Below are 16,838 nucleotides of genomic sequence, written 5' to 3' on the forward strand. Positions count from 1 at the left end.
TACAAATAATCCAGTTTAAAATGGGAAGAACACATGAACAGATATGTTTCTAAAGAAGACATCCAAATGGCCAATAAACACATGAAAAGATGTTCATTACCTCTCATCATCAGAGAAATGCAAATCAAAACTACAGTGAGATGTCACCTCACACCTGTCAGAATGGCTAAAGTCAGCAACACAAGAAATGAGGTATTGGCGAGGATGCAGAGAAAGAGGAACCCACATGCACTGTTGGTAGGAATGCAAACTGGTGCACCCAGTGTGGAAATCAGTATGGAAAAATCCTCAAAAAGTTAAAAATAGAACCCTCCCACAATCCAGCAGTCACACTAGTGGGTATTTACCCAAAAAATACAGAAACACTAACTCAGAGGGATACATGCACCCCTATATTTATAGCAGCATTATTTACAATAGACAAGTTATGTAAGTAGCCCAAATGTCCATTGATTGATGAATGGATAAAGAAGTGGTATATATACACAATGGAATATTATTCAACCATAAAAAGTAATGGTATCTTGCCATTTGCAATGACATGGATGGAGCTGGAGAGTATAATGCTAAGTGAAATAAGTCAGAGAAAGACAAATACCACATGATTTCAATCGTGTGGAATTTGAGAAACAAATAAGCAAAGGGGAAAAAGAGACACACCAAGAAACCGACTCTTAACCATAGAGAACTGATGGTTACCAGAGGGGAGGTGGGTGGGGGATGGGGGAAATAGGTGATGGGGATTAAGGAGTATACTTGTCATTGTGAGCACCAGGTGATGTATGGAAGTATTGAATCACTGTTTTGTGCTCCTGAAATTGATATAACATTACATATTAACTAACTGGAATTGAAATAAAAACTAAAAAAAAAACAACAAAAAAAAAACTGAAACACTTAAGCAGTAGCTTTTTAAAAATAAAAATCACTTGTAAAAGAATAACTGCTGATGATTCCATTCAGAAACTTTTCTAGAAGCTCTGAAGTTTTCCTTTACTTCTCTGAATCTTAATTTACATGGCGGTGAGAGCCCCTCCATCTGCCAGAGACTTGAGACAATGTATCTACTAGCCTTCCTGTCTATCTCTGACCTTGCAGGCTCTGTATCCCAAGTCCGTTGCTTAAACTCATCACTTGATTTGCCTTTTTACCTTTCTTGTGCTTATCTTTTCCTCACCAGCAGTGAAAGAGAGGAGGAAGCCAGAATCATATAAGGGATTGACAGAGGTTTAGAATAGCAGCGTAGAAATCCATTCCAAAGTTTACAGGATGGAAGACACTTCTTACTTGATAGCTGTTCACATGCTGCTGACCTGGATTTGCAGTTGCAAGCTCAGAGTGAGTCCCACAGGCCAGGCTACTAGGGATGGTGGTGGCATGCCTTCGAGGCCCGCTGAGGAGGCCCCAACCCTGGCTGATGCCTTACAGTGTTCGTGCTTGTCAGGTCAGTGTTTTTAGGGCGTGGGGAGTGAGGGATATTTGAGGCAGGATAATTCTTTGCTCTGCAGGTTTCCCCTTGGTGTTATATAGCGTTTAGTCTCCCAGGCCCATGCCTCCCAAGTGCCAATGACACCTGTCCGTCTGTGTGGCAGTATAAAACCCTTCCCCAGAGTTTGCGGACTTGTCCCGAGAGGGCTTTTCTGCCCCTCTGAGACCCACTGTCACACTCCCAAGTCTGTGGGATGTGTAGAGGAGGAATGAAAGGGGGTCCCTTGGTGATGGTAGAGGGCGGGGAAGATGGGAATGGCAAAATGATGAAAGAAAAACGATAGGCTTTTATATTTACCCACAGAGTAGCATGTCTGGTGTCCTTGTTCCTCTGTCTCCCTGGTCCCAGGTTCCGTCTGGTGCCCTTTCCCTGTCAACGTAGGTAGTTTTTACCATTTCTCATAATGCAGAGCTGCTGGGGATGAAGTCTCTCATCGTTTATCCGAAAGTACCTTTTCTGACATCATTTTTCAAGAACATGGACACAGAATTCTGAGTTGATGGTATTTTCCTTTCAGCACCTTAAAAAGTGTTGCGACTTTGTTTTCCAGCCTCCGTTTTTCCTGATGGAAAGATGTTCTTTTATGTAATGAGTCTTTTTTTTTTAAATAAACTGTATTTTTTTAAGAACTGTTTTACATTTATAAAAAAAATTGCAGAGATAATACAAAGAATTCCCATAGACTTGCACCCAGTATCCTCTATTATGTAACTAACATCTTACATTAGTGTGGTACATGTGTTATAATTAATGAACTGATCAGTATAGGTACATCATCATCAACTACAGTCTGTACTTGATTCACATTTCCTTAATTTTTACATAATGTCCTCCGCCTGTACCAGGGTCCTATCCAGGAGGGGATGTCGTTGTATCTCCTTAGTCTTTCTTTGGCTGTGACACTTTCATGGACTTCCCTTGTTTTTGATAACCTTAACAGTTTTGGGGAGTGCTGTTAGGTATTTTGAAGGATGTCCTTCAGTTGGGATTTATTTGATCTTTTTTTCATGATTAGACTGAGGACCTGGGTTTTTGAGAGGAAGACCACAGGAGTAAAGTGTCATTCTCAACATCCTGTCAAGGATACATGTTATCACCATGAATGATCACTGTTGGTGTAGACTTTGGTCACCTGGTGTTTGTCAGGTGTGTTTTCAGGCTTCTCCACTAGAAAGCTCCTCTTCTCTCTCTTCCATAAAGGAGGTCACCATGCACAGCCCACACTTAAGGAGGGGGAAGTTCAGCTTCCCCTCCTTAGGGCAGAATGTTACTTATCTGGAATTATTCTGCATGGATAATTTGTTTCTTCTCTACTTATTAATTTGTTCAGTCATTTATATCAGTTTGGACTCATGGATATTTATTTTATACTTCATATTGTAATATAATACTACTGGGCTTATTTTTGTTGCTTAAATTAAATTATATTTGGCCATTAGGAGCTCTTTCACTTGGCTCCTGCGTCCTTTGACGTGCACCCATTACCATGGGTATTGGTTTTTTGTTTGTCTTGTTTTTGAGCACTTTCTTCCTTTCTGGTGCTGTGAGATGCTCTGGGCTCGTCCTATATATAGTTTCTGTCCCAGCCCGAGAATCAGCCATTTCTCCTAGGAAGCCTGGTTTCTGTTTTTGGAGAATGACACTAGAAGCCAAGCTCTGGGCATTAGATGTGCTCATTACTATGAGGTTCTGTTGCTTCTGGGTCCTCTCAGCTGACAGAGCAAGGAGATCTATGTGTGTATTCCAGCCCTTGTACATACACGTATCCATAAGTACTGTTGTGTGTAACCTTCTGTGTCTGTATTAAGCTAAGAATGCGTTCATCCCGATGTCACCAACCCTAATCCATGACCACTTGCATCATGCTAGGCCCTTGCTTACCTTAAACTGCCACTTGAAAAGTGAGAAAGCTGGCTCCCACCTCCCACCATCCGTTTTCTTGTTGATCACAGAGCTCTCAGACTTACAGATTCTTAAACACAAATAACAGCTCTGGAGGCTTTTAGAGTGCCAATGGTCAGCGTGCCAGCTGACGGAGGCTGCTTCCCTTGCATGTCTTCCCTGGGTGGAACACCCCACTCAGTACTTAACCTTTCTTTCTCCTCCCATTTAAAATTCTTTTATCGAAAACTTGTACGAAAATACAAATGTAAGTATCTTGGCTTGAAAATGACACAAAACTAGGTGGATCTTGGAACACATGTAACAACAAAAAGAAAATACTTACTAAGTGAACCTGCAGGTGAGTTCAAAAAATTAGTAACGGGTTCATGGGGACCTGGCTTAGGTAACAGTTCCAAGTGGGAACCTTCCATCCTATAAGCTCTTCGTACACTAACGTGTGCCAAAAATATGTTGAAAACTCAGGCCGTATCCTTGTGAACACAATTTTCAGAATATCATGATATTCATAATACTCAGATGTAGGGAGAGGTTAACCTCATGCTGCTCTTGATATTGGATGGGTTGTATTCATTTTTAGCATTTTTAGCATTTTATTTTAATAAAAGGCATTGAAAAACTGATGTCCACAAAAGAACAGGATGGGAAAAAAATCTGTAAACAGTGTTTTACCATTTAGAATTTGAGCATCAAAGTGAATAACGCTAGTAATGATTTTAGCCCATTAAGTAAAATAAGAAACATGAGTTCATACTAATCTAAAAAGTAAAAGAGTAAATTGAAATTTTGATGAGGAATGGAATGTTTTACCTAGTCTCAAAATACCTCCTCCCCACAGAATATTTATTAATTCCAAAGGGGGAAAAGAGTGACTTTGCAGTGGAAATGCCTGTACATCACTTGTACAAAACCACATGATCAAAGTGAACTTCATCAGTATTGGGATGTGTCATAACTGTCCACCACCTGGTAGGACACACCGGAAAAAGCACAGCATCGCTTCTTTTGATGTTGCTGCCAGAAGTGCATGACCTGAATCTAGCCCTGAGGAAACACCAGATAAATCCAGAATGAGGGACATTCTGCAAAGTCACTGGGCTGTATATAATCTTCAAAAGTGTCAAAGTCATGGACATCAAGGAAAGTCTGTACCAGACTGACAGCGAGTCATGAGATGTGATGGCTGAATGCAGCGCGTGGCTGCGATCCGGGCCTGCTCCAAGGGACATTGTTGGGAATTGGGGACACTTGAATGGATTCTGAGATGAGACAGTAGTAATGTGTCTGTGTTCATTTCCTGGTTTGAGTGGTTGTACTCTGTCCACAAATGGTTTTTGTTTATAGGAGAGTACACACTAAGTGTTTGGAGGGGATGACCCATCACGCCAGTAACTTTCTCTTGAATGGTTTGGGGAAGAGAGATTTTCATACAATACTTCCAGCTTTTCTGTGTCAGGTTCTTTAAAAATATTTTTTAGGGGTGCCTGGCTGGCTCAGTTGATTAAGCGTCCAGCTTCAGCTCAGGTCATAATCTCACGGTTCGTGAGTTCAAGCCCCGCTTCAGGCTCTGTGCTGATAGCTCAGAGCCTGGAGCCTGCTTTGGATTCTGTGTCTCCCTCTCTCTCTGCCCCTCCCCTGCTTGCTCTCTTTCTTTCTTTCTCTCTCTCTCTCTCAAAAATAAACAAACATTAAAAAAGAAATTTTTTAATGAATAATTTGGGATTCTAGGACTAGTTAATATGGAGAAAAGTCCGAAGTGGAGTACCAGAGATGTCTTTGACTATCTGAAGGACTGTTGCACGGAAGAGGAATTTTCTTCCATTCCATGATGTACAGCTTGAAGTTGGGGTGTTTCTTACATTTGCCAGCGTCTTCCAACCTATTGGCAGGATTTTTTTCATGATATATATGATAATAATACACCTCACAGTTGATGATATTTTATACCATCGATAAGTGAAATACAGTTTATTTATTTGGTGGTGGTTCTTGAAAGAAGAGAACCAAGAGCCACGAATGGGCATTTAGGAATCAAGATTTTAATTAGGGGGAAGACCTTTCTCATACTTAAAACTACCTGTGCATAGAACTAGCTACCTACAATGGTAAGTTATTTGTATTGTGTTGAAGAGGACCCCTAAGATCTCTCTTAATTAGAAGATTCTGTGACTCTGCTGACCAGTGATTGTCTTCCCAGGTACCCCCTCCCTCCCTTTCTGCCTCTAGATGAAAGAGAAAAGTGGCTTTCTCTTCCATGCCAGGCTTGTTCCTACCATCTTTCCTTTTTTGACTTGGGAAAAACAAACAGATTACATGATGAGTACACACAGGAGATGGAGTAAGAAAAGAAACTGGCATTTGAGCACTGGGTGTGGAGCCTTTGCTCTACTTGGTGTGAGTCTGAAGAACTTCCTGCTGGAGGAATAAAGGAACAAGGGTTTAGTAGACCCTCATTCTTTCTGAGGATGGACTGCAGCCAAATATCGGTCAGGAATTATCAAGTGACTTTGAAGTCGCTCAGCAGCTCACACATTGAGCCCCTGAATGTCGGCCTCATGGCAGGAGATTCAGGTTCAACTTGAGCACAATAAGAGCTACTCATCAGCATCGTGCAACCATGGGCACCAACTGGATGCCACGACACTAATGTTTTCTCCATTCAGTACAGCTGGTTTCAAACCAGTACACTTTCACAGTGACAGAACTTCACCCTTCATTCTCATGCCCCACACACTCATTTCCCCCACTCAGCGCTGCCGTCATCCTGGCCAGCCCCACAATCCACATGAAAAGGGCCTAACCTAAAACCCTATTGTCTGGTATGTCCCAGAGGTACATCTCTGGTCTCAGGTCCAGTGTGTCCTGTTCTCCAACCATTGCTTCTTCCCTTCCCCTCCTGTCCTCCTGACCTTTGGTTTTGTGGAAGCTTCCAGTTGAGCCCTAGCTCCGTTTTCTCCCAGTTCTCCTCCTCCTCTGGGTGCCGTGCCTTCATTCTGCTTGGGCCACATGAGCCACTCTTTTGGTCCCGTGACCACCAGTTTCATTTGGTCCGTTAAGAGTGCCTATTGTCATGTCCACAAGTGTAGTCACCATCTGTCACCATACAGTATTATCACAATATTACTGGCTGTATTCCCTATGCTGTACTTTTCATCTCTGTGACTTATTTTATCACCGGGACCTTGTACCTCTTCGTCACCTTCACCTATTTCCTCCATCCCCCAGCCCCCCTCCCCTCTGGCAACTACCAGTTCTCTATTTAAGTGTCTGGTTTTTGTTCATTTGTTTTGTTTTTTACATATGAGTGAAATCATAAGGCATTTGTCTTTCTTGGTCTGATTTATTTCATGTAGCATAACACCCTCTAGATCCGTCCATGTTCTTGCAAATATCAAAGGCTTTGAACAGAGTGGTATGACAAATTAGGTTTTAGAAAAAACACTGACAGATCTCAGCAGGATGTTTGTAATTGCTATAACCTGTCATCTGCCTCTGTCAGATTTATTGATGTATTCATTTCATAAAAGAACGTAGCATATCCTTTTTTTCCCCCTTGAGTTCTTCAAGGGGTCGGAGAAGAGTAAGTACTGGGTTTGAAGCAGTGAAATATGGTAGATAAACATTTGAGAAGGACTTAAGTCAGTGAAAGGGAGAGTGAAGAGAAGGCCTCAGACCACTTGCGAGCAGACTCACTGAGGCACAGACACGCCAGGCTTTGCCGATCTGTGCAACTTGTCTGAGTTACAAAAAAATCCCTGAATTATATCTGCCTGTTCCCTCAGCAGCAGCCATTCTAGAACTTAAAAGCAATTTTAATTCTTTCACCTAAAGTATGTAGTGTTCTGCTTTACATGTAAAAATAGGTCATTGATTTCTATAGGAGTAACTCTGATGCCATTGATAGTAACCTACCAGAAATTATGAAAGTATCATCGCAAATGCTTTATGTGGGAATACAGCAGCTCCCTGAACTTTTTTTTATGGGAAATTTACTAAAATTATCTAAGAGCATGAAAATTCCTTGAAACCTCGGCAGCTCATTTGAACCTAACAAACATGTTCATCTGTGAAGGTGTAAAACCTCTGCTAAATGGGATTTTGTACAGGGATGTTGTTTTCTTTAAAAATAAAAAATGCTAAGATTACAGTAAAAAAGTAGAACTGCTTGCTTACGGTAAAAGCACCTCTCTCCACTTGTGGCCTGATGCCCCAGACAGCTCATTTGTGTTTTCTTCCTGCCTCAGCCTTTCTCAGGTGAAAGTCTCAGCTGCCCAGCGGAACTGGGCTTGCCCCAAGGTTCAGTCCCAGGAGAGGGGAAGAAGCCGTGTGTCGGTAGGGGATGGGTTTCTGATACCTCCCAACTGGGGGAATCCCTGAGCTGAAGTACAGATCCCTGTGGAAGCCAGGAGGATTGTGGTGGTCAGCAGGTGCCTGAGTGCTTCCCATGGTGGCTGGAGAGATTAACGAGAGGGAATAGGAGTTCCAAACTTCTGTGGTAGGAGCTCTTTGGTCTCCTCCAGAGGATGCTTTCATGTGCTTTCCATGAAGAAGAATAGTAGAAGTGGGATTAGCTCAGTGAGGTGTAGCATTTCCTGAGCATCTGCCGTGAGTCCTGCAGGTAACATCTCATTTAGAAGAAACTGAAGTTCAGAGAGGTTAAGTTTTATGCTGGGGTTTGAACCTAGACATTCTGACTCCAGGGCCCAACGGAGGTTAATTCTTAGGTTTCTTTGGTCCCGAAAAATTGATTTTGTGGTCAGGATTATAGCAGCATTACCGTATTTTTCTACTTACCTTTTTTTTTTTTTTTTTTCTCATTAAAAAATAGAATTGCTACAAGTAGGGAGCTCTGTTTTACAAAACATTGCCCACCCAGCAGTTCTGGTTTTTAATGGGGAAAAAAAAGTAAGTAGAAAAATATGCTAATGCCTCTGATTATAGAAGCACTTTACAAATGTAGAAGAAATTATACTGTTAGAAAATCACCATTTTGTAAACACTGTTGTAGTAACTGATTCAAGTGAGCTTTAATGGGTGCTGAGAGCTCTGAATAAAAGCTTACTGGAGAGCTAGATAATCTGGAAGCATCACCCCATAGATTGTTTAGTAATCTAAAAAAAATATTTTTCTACAGTTGAAAAATCTAGCTGATACCAGATTGACCAAGTGTTAAAATTCACCATCACCAATAAAGGTAAAACTTGACAGGTACATCCCAATGTGAACAGTAGAAGGACAGATACAGCATCACCTGTGTGGCATTTCTGCCAAAAAACATTTACTTCAGATATCTAATCACAGTCAGTAATCAGAAACAATCAGACAAATCCAGATTGAGGGACATTTTCAAAGCATATGTCCTGGTCTCATTAAAAAGGTCAATGACATGAACGACCAAAAGTGACTGAGGACTGCTTTAGATTATCAGAGACAAAGGAGACAAGACAACACGAGGTGTACAAGGCCTGATTGCGTCCTGGGTACTGCACTGACCTACACTAAACAATTCTGAAGGTTTCATTAGACTCGGGCAGAGATACTTGACTATGGCCCATATATTACAGAACAGTGTCCTATCAGAGTTCAGTTTCTCGAATGTGATAAATTAATTGTGTCCTTGTTCTTAGGAAATAATGCTGAAGTATTTAAGGAGGAAATGTCATGATTTGAAACTCTTCTGGGGTTTGAAAATTCTCAAAAGGAGAAAGAATTAAAAAAAAAAAAAAAGCTGTTTATTAAAGTAGCCAAACTCAAGCAGTGGAAATCTAGATTCACATTAAAAAATAAAAGTGGAGAAAGTTTTAAGCAAATAGGTGAAAGCAGGGATCACCCTAGATTTTTACTTACTTGTCATCCCTGGTAAATTAATCCTGGCTCCTGGGCATGTGAAGTGCTGAGGATTCTGAGGCCATATCCATTAGGATTAGGGTCAGTGGTGGTGGATGTTGTCTTTCCTTGAATGTTTATATCATTGTAGTCTAATTAGTCTTCAACTCTTATCAGTCTCTGCTTGACCCAACCCTGCTTTTATCTTGAAGCTTATACTTTGGCATTAGTATCCTCCCGCAAGCTGGCCAAGACTTCCCAGATCTTTAAAAGTCTAGAGTCAGTGGCATCCTTAAATCAGGGTCTTTCAACCCAGATCATCTCTAGGGGTGGGAAGTGAGGAGATCCACAAATCTCTCCTGAAATTAGTAGAATTGGGACTTCTCTTGTAGGAGGGGTCTCCTACCATCAGGTTCTCTAAGTGATTTACTGTCAGAAGTGGTTAAGAACTAAGTGATTTTGCTAGTATTCTGACATCCTCCTGTGATTCTTCATTTTGCTTGACCTGCACTGCTTTCGCCTTCTTCCCTATCCTGCTAGCAATCTCTTCCTCTGTACTAACCTGATGAGACTACCTGCCCTGGGCTCCTCTCTCCAGCCCCTTTAAGATTCTCCTTTACTCTTTTAAAAAAATAATAATAGGTATACCTTTTATTTATCCATTACTTTGTTTAGGCTATTTTTTTTTAATTGAAGCATAGTTGGATTCTCCTTTGCTCTTTGAGGGTAAATGCAGTTTTCACAAAATCAAGAGCAGGTATAAAGGAAAAAACACTCCTGTGTCTCCTGTACTGTTCATATAGTGTCACTTCTGTGACACTTCTGGTCACCAAATGTGTGGGGCTTTCCCCTGTACCGAGCAATTCTTAGCCATACCTGCTGGGTGTCCTAGAATTCCGTTGGATTCAGACCCCGTCTGCCTGGAGTTAGCATCACATCCCATAGGTTAAGGGTTCAAACCCATAAGGCTGCCCCCTCCCTGCCCCACATAAAGCCAGCCACAAGTCCCAGGTTGTCACCTGTACTTCTGACCAACCGGCTGTAAATCAGGGTTCCCAGCAACCCCCACATAGTGTTCAAAACTTTGTTAGAATGGCTCACAGCACTCAAGCAAACATTTGCTTACATTTACTGGTTTATTATGAAAGATACAGAGGAGTGGCCAAAGATGCATAGGGCAAGGTATGTGGGAAGGGGCTTGCTGGCCCTCCACCCTCGCAGGACCTGTACATGTTTACCAACCTGGAAGTTCTCCAAACCCCACACTTTTGGGGGTTCTAATGGAAGCTTCATCCCTTAGGTGTGATCAGTCATTAACTGATGAGGAGTCCATTTCAGCTCCTCTCCCCTGCCCAGAGGGTGGCAGGGATGGACTAAAAGTTCCAAGCTTCTCCTCATGGCTTGGTCTTTCTAAAGCTATCCAGGAGCCCACCAAGAGTCCCCTCATTAGAATAGAAGACTCTTGTCTCACCCAGGAAATTCCAAGGGATTTAGAAACCCTGTGTCAGGGTTCAAGATCAAGGACCAAATAGCAGAACAAAAGATGCTGCTAATGCTCTTATCACTTAGGAAATTGCAAGTGTTTTAGGAGCTTTGTCCCAGGAACCGGGGCAGAAACCAACATATTATGTTTTCTCTTATTTCACAGCAGGTAAATTTTCTGTCTCTAAAAGGTGAACAGGGGTGCTTCGGTGACATAGTTAGGTTAAGTGTCTGACTTTGATTTCAGCTCAGACCATGATCTCACGGTTCATGAGTTCAAGCCCCGCATCGGGCTCTCTGCTGTCTGCACAGACTGTTTCAGATCCCCTGTCCCCTCCCTCCCCTGCCACACACACACACACACACACACACTCTCTCTCTCTCTCTCTCTCTCTCTCTCTCTCTCTCACACAAAAATAAGTAAACATTAAATTTTTTTTTAAAGGTGGACATAGTTACTTAAAAATAAAATCTTTAAAAAATGTGAACATTTGGGAACCTTGATCATAGTATGTGCTCAATAAATATCGTTGAATGGATGGTTGAAATAATTAAATGCTTCTTTTCCCAAACAGCTTTCCAGTTGAAACTAGGTGGTGTTCATTTATTTAGTGTTCTTTGAATGAATGAAATTACATGGACTGGTTCCCTGGGCTACCTGTGAAGCTTTCCCTGCTCCTTTTCCAGCTTGAGTCTTCAAGAGGAAGCCTCAGAACTGGTTTCTAAAACTGTTTGTACCTGGTGTGATTATAAAGCAATGAGACTGATTGTCATGTGTGGTTTGTGGGATCCGTCTCAGTTACTTTATAGCCATACCTGGTATGTTACACCACAGACCGTTGCCTGTTGACCAACATTTTAAAAGCGCAGACCTAAGTTTTCTAAATGGAAAATTTAAATGGTTTAACACTATGTTATGATTTTCTCTAACTTACTGACCATAACTCTTCTTTCACAAAGATAATTAGATGTTAACTCTGTTGCTTTCTTTAATTTCGCAGTTTTTTTTTTGTTTGTTTTTGGATTCTTTTAATCAGTATTCTGATAAACTGCTATTCTGATAAAGTGGCTGGCACAATTTTGAATAAGGTAATACAAAAGGTATATGTTCCGTTGGGTTAAATTTTTCAGAAAACTTTTAGTTATTGAATTTCTTTTCAGTTCAGCCTGTGTTCTTTTGACTGCGCATGATAAGGGTAGTTCTTTTAGTCAAATACAATAAACATGTAAACCAAATACTTTAGTAGTAGTATTCATCGAAGAAGCGTTTGCAAGGGCATGTTGTGGGGTGTTTGGTTTTGGTGGTTTACATTTATCTGCAAACCCTATTCCAGTTTGAATAAGTGGTTATAATTTTCTCTTTCCTGAAATAAAATGTTTATTCTCCTTCCTCCGACCCCCAGAGTCTCAGTCTTTGCTTTGAAGTGTGCTGAAAGTTGCACGTCACCACCGGCAGCTTCAGCTTGGAACGGAGGGTCACTGGCAGCTAGACTGGTGTAGAAAGGAAAGGAAATGGGAAATTACTTCCCTCTGAGGAGGAGGAAAGGAATAGTAATTTCACACTCCACAGGAGAGAAATTTGCCTTTACTGTATCACTACTCCTGGAAATTACATAAGTGAAGGAAGTAAATGACTAGAATGGTGACTTAAGAACATCCTGTAATTACCTTAAAATAGTTTGTGGCTGTGACAGAACCTCTGGACAGCTGTTAGAAGCTGGAAGGATTCTGATGCCAAACTAGTCTAGGGTATTGAAGTGTGGACTCGAGTCGGGGAGGGTTTCATTTCCAGAAGGGCTCTGGGCTAAATAAGAAAGGAACCTTCCTCTCATCAGGGCTAGACGTGGGACCAAAGTTAGCTTCAGCCGTTATTAATGAAGGTTACCCCCTTTTGGCATTTGACTTTTGCAGCTCTATTACTGGATTCGTGTCATGTCAGTGAGATCATAAAACTGCATGTCCTGTGCTTTCTATTCCTTATACTAGTTGTACACACAATAGGTGCCCTGTAAAGAACGAGTAGTGCACAAAGTACCAATTTTTGTACTATAAATAATAGTGCTTTTTGTACTATAAACACGAGTGCTATTCTCCTTTTCTTAAGGAGCTGGGACTTTCTAAAGAGCATTTTAAAATGGAAAAAGTTTTACAGTAAAGACCTGCCATATTTTATCACATGACGTTGTTATATAATACCACGTTTAATACTGTCTGTCGTTAACATTTGGCTGATTTAATAATCCATTTTTTAAATGTAGTTGTAAGACAAGTTAATGGGACCCTTAACACTGCAATAATTTTACACTTTGTCTGAGTTTTAAGTACTACACAACAGATTCCTGTTTCCACTTGGTGCCCGCATAGCCAACTGCAGAGATTGATTTCATCTGAAAAGTTGAATCTGCAAACCCTTGCCATTAGCAAAAATTGTAGTGGTTTTTCTAAATAGCGCCTTTGTATGTTTGATGTACCTGTAAATTTTAAAGATCACTTGAGTATATGCATTTATTTTACATTACAGGCACTGGAGATATTATTGCTGTCATGATTACAGAATTGAGGGGTAAGGATATTTTGAGTTATCTGGAGAAAAACATCTCTGTACAAATGACAATAGCTGTTGGAACACGAATGCCGCCAAAGAACTTCAGCCGTGGCTCTCTAGTCTTCGTGTCAATATCCTTTATTGTTTTGATGATTATTTCTTCAGCATGGCTCATATTCTACTTCATTCAGAAGATCAGGTACACGAATGCACGCGACAGGAACCAGGTGAGCTGTCGGTCGTCTGTAATGATTGATGCTTACCAGCTGTAATTCATGGACATCTATTATGCTCATGTATGGTACCAATAGTTTTTCACGTAAAAAAAAAAAAAAAGTTGTGACCCTCAGTCATTTACAGTGTGTTGAAAACCTACTAACACAAATTATTTGAGGGATTTTTTAAATGCCTAAATGGGGAATTTAAATTTACAGTGATCACTTAGAATATTCTATGTAAATGTTTAGCATAGTATCATAATATGATCTAGCTAATTCCTAGTAATTTGAGGAAATATCACAGAGTTGCATTTTTAAGCCAGTAGCATTGATGGTCATTGGGAGTGGGTGCTGGGGGGAGATGGCACACGCTTTCATGCTGTGTGAATTTTGAACTGTAGATTACCTATTCAGATAAAATAAATCAATTAAGATTACCTATCCTGTGTAAGCCGGGCCGTGGGGGAGATGATGAGGTGGAGAAGGACCCATAGAAGAGCAGTATCTAGTTGTCCCAGAGCCTCCATTAACCAGCATAAACAGTGCTCAGTGGATCTCGGATGAGTGGGTAAAGACACAGGAAAGACAAGACCGTGTGCTGCCCTGTGGTGGATGGCCTGCAGGCAGTGATTTTGTCAGGTTGTTAGTTTGTTTGGTGCACATCGGGGGGGCTGGGCTGGAGGTGTTGAGTCCCAGTGCCAGCCCGAGGCTTCTCTAGGAGAAAACCAGCAGGGGAAGTGCTTGGAGAGTGGTTGGTAGCCAGTTTTTATGTAATGCCATCCTCTCCTTAAACAGAGTACATCCAGATCCCTGTGGGGGAGTTGAAATTTTCAGCCTTCCTCATTCTAGTGAAAGAAGGACAGATGCTGCTGTGGAACAGATATGAGTTCAAATCCCGACCTCACCATCAGTTTGCCATGGTCCTTATAGACCATTTATTTCACTTCTCAACTTGTTTCTTCATCTGAAAATAGGTATAAAATATCTGAAAACTGGAGTTTATTGCACGTTTTTGTGCCAGGCTCTGTGCAGTATCCTGTATACTTTAAAAAAGTTTTAATATGATAATTTTTATTATTTATAATTTCAGTCTTACAGATGCTGCATAAATAGTATAAAGTATTCCTTTCCCCAGGTTCTTCAACTGTTAACATTTACCCTATTTGCTTTTCTATGTGTACATACCTTTTTTAACCATTTGAGAGTAAATTTGAGATATGATGCTCCTCTACCCTTACTACTTCCTTGTGTATTTTTTTTAAAGCAAGAACATTTTCTTACATAATCACAATGTGATTATCAAAATCAGGAAGTTAACATTGATACAATACTATTATCTGATCTAGAGACCTTTCTTTCTAGGTTTTGTAAAATTGTCTTAATAATGTCTTTTCTAGCAGAGCAAACCCTGTATTGATCCAAACAGATTGAATGTTGCATTGAGTTGTCATGTCTATTTTTTTTTTTTTTAATTAAGCTCTATGCCCAGCATGGGACTTGAACTCACACCCCCAAGATCAAGAGTTGCACACTCTACTCACTGGACTAGCCAGGCACCCCTGTCATGTCTCTCTCAATCTGTTTCATGGCATTGGCATTTTTTTTTAATGTTTTTCTGTTTATTTTTGTGAGAGAGACAGAACGTGAGTGGGGGAGGGGCAGAGTGAGAAGGAAATACAGAATCTGAAGCAGGCTCCAGGCTCTGACCTATCAGCGCAGAGCCCAACACAGGGCTCAAACTCATGAACTGTGAGATCATGACCTGAGCCGAAGCCAGCTGCCTAACCGACTGAGCCACCCAGGCACCCCTGGAATTGGCATTTTTGAAGAGTCCAAGCCAGTTGTTTTGTATTTGAGTTTGTCTGATACCCAGCATTCCCTCATTATTATATCCAGGTATATGCATTTTTTCAGGAATATCAGTCCTTCACATTTGGTAAACTTTTTTTTCTTTTCTTTTTTTTTTTTTTTTTAATTTATTTAAGATAATCATAGATTCACATGCATTTGTAAGAAATAATACAGGGAGATCCCAGTACTCTTCATCCCCCAAGGGTAAAATCTTGCATGACTATAGTAAATATTATAACTATAGTAAATATGACATTGATATAATCCATTGATCTTACTCAGATTTCTCCAGTTTAACCTGTACTCGTGTGTGTGTGTGTGTGTGTGTGTAGTTCTATATGATTTTGAGTCACCACTGCCACAATTGAGATACACAACAATTCACCACAAGGATCCCTTGTGCTATTTTCTTTTATACTCATGGGCACCTCCTTCCTGCCCTCCTGCCTAATTCCTGATAACACTAATCTGTTCCCCACTCTACAGTTTTGTCATTTCAAGAATGCTGTATGAATGGAATCATATAGTACTTAACTTTTAGAGTTTGGTGTCTTCGCCTAATGCAATCCCCTTACGAGTCTCCCAAGTTGTTGTGTGTATTGGTAGTTTATTCTCTTTTATTGCTGAGTAGTGTTCTATAGCTTGGATATACCAGTCCACTGAACCCAGTTGTTTCAAGGTTTTGGGTATTTTAAAGTGGCTGTGAACATCTGTTATGGATTTTTGTGTTAACATGAGTTTGCATTTGCCTTGGTTAAATGTTGGGGAGAGAAATATCTGGGCCATTATGGCAAGCGCATACATCATGTTAGAAGAAACTGCCATACCTTTCCCCAAGCAGCTCTATATTCTGTGTTTGCACTAGAAACATATCCCTGAACTGTATCCTCTGCACCCTTGATGGTGCATGTTGTCACTAATTTTTATTTTAGCCATTTGATGGTAGCTGTGTAGGCACATCTCTCCTGCGTTCCTCTGATGGCTGCTGATGTGGAGCATCTTTTCATGTGTTTATTTGCCGTCTGTATGTCCTCATGACTGAAATGCCTGTTCATGTCTCTTGCCCATTTCCTAGCTAGGTTGTTTTAGGGTTTTTTTTTTTTCTGTTGAGTTTTGGAAGCTTTTACATTCCAGATACAAGCCTTTGTCAGAATTGTGGTCTGCAGATGTTTTATCCCAGTGTCTTATCTGGGAAGAGGTCAGAAGACTTCTTCACAGGGTCTTCTGAACAGCAAAAAGATTTAATTTTGATGAGGTTTAATTTATCCATTTGACTTTTGCCATCAAGTCTAAAAACTTTTTGCCGAACCCTAGATTCCAAAGATCTTCTCTTTTTTTTAGAAGTTTTATAGTTTTGCCTTTTACATTTAAGTCCATAACCATAATCCATTTTGAGGTCATGTTTTTAATAAATAAGAGGTTTAGGTTAAGGATTTTTTTTTTTTAGCCTTATTGCAGTGGCTAGAATTTTCAGTAACATGTTGAATGACAGTGGTAAATAAGAGTGGGCATCCTTGCCTGTACC

General features: G+C 40.6%; 1 protein-coding gene across 3 annotated transcripts in view; it reads left to right on the forward strand.

Annotated features, from left to right (window-relative positions):
• The window catches only part of RNF130 (ring finger protein 130), a 133,795-nt gene that overhangs the window by 45,791 nt on the left and 71,166 nt on the right, over positions 1 to 16,838 (forward strand). For all 3 annotated transcript variants that reach the window (XM_047854283.1, XM_047854290.1, XM_047854298.1), the window contains exon 3: positions 13,221 to 13,471. In XM_047854283.1, coding sequence (XP_047710239.1) covers positions 13,221 to 13,471 — 251 coding nt within the window. The remainder of the gene's footprint in view (positions 1 to 13,220; positions 13,472 to 16,838) is intronic.

The sequence above is a fragment of the Prionailurus viverrinus genome, chromosome A1 (assembly GCF_022837055.1).
Source record: "Prionailurus viverrinus isolate Anna chromosome A1, UM_Priviv_1.0, whole genome shotgun sequence".
NCBI lineage: Eukaryota > Metazoa > Chordata > Mammalia > Carnivora > Felidae > Prionailurus > Prionailurus viverrinus.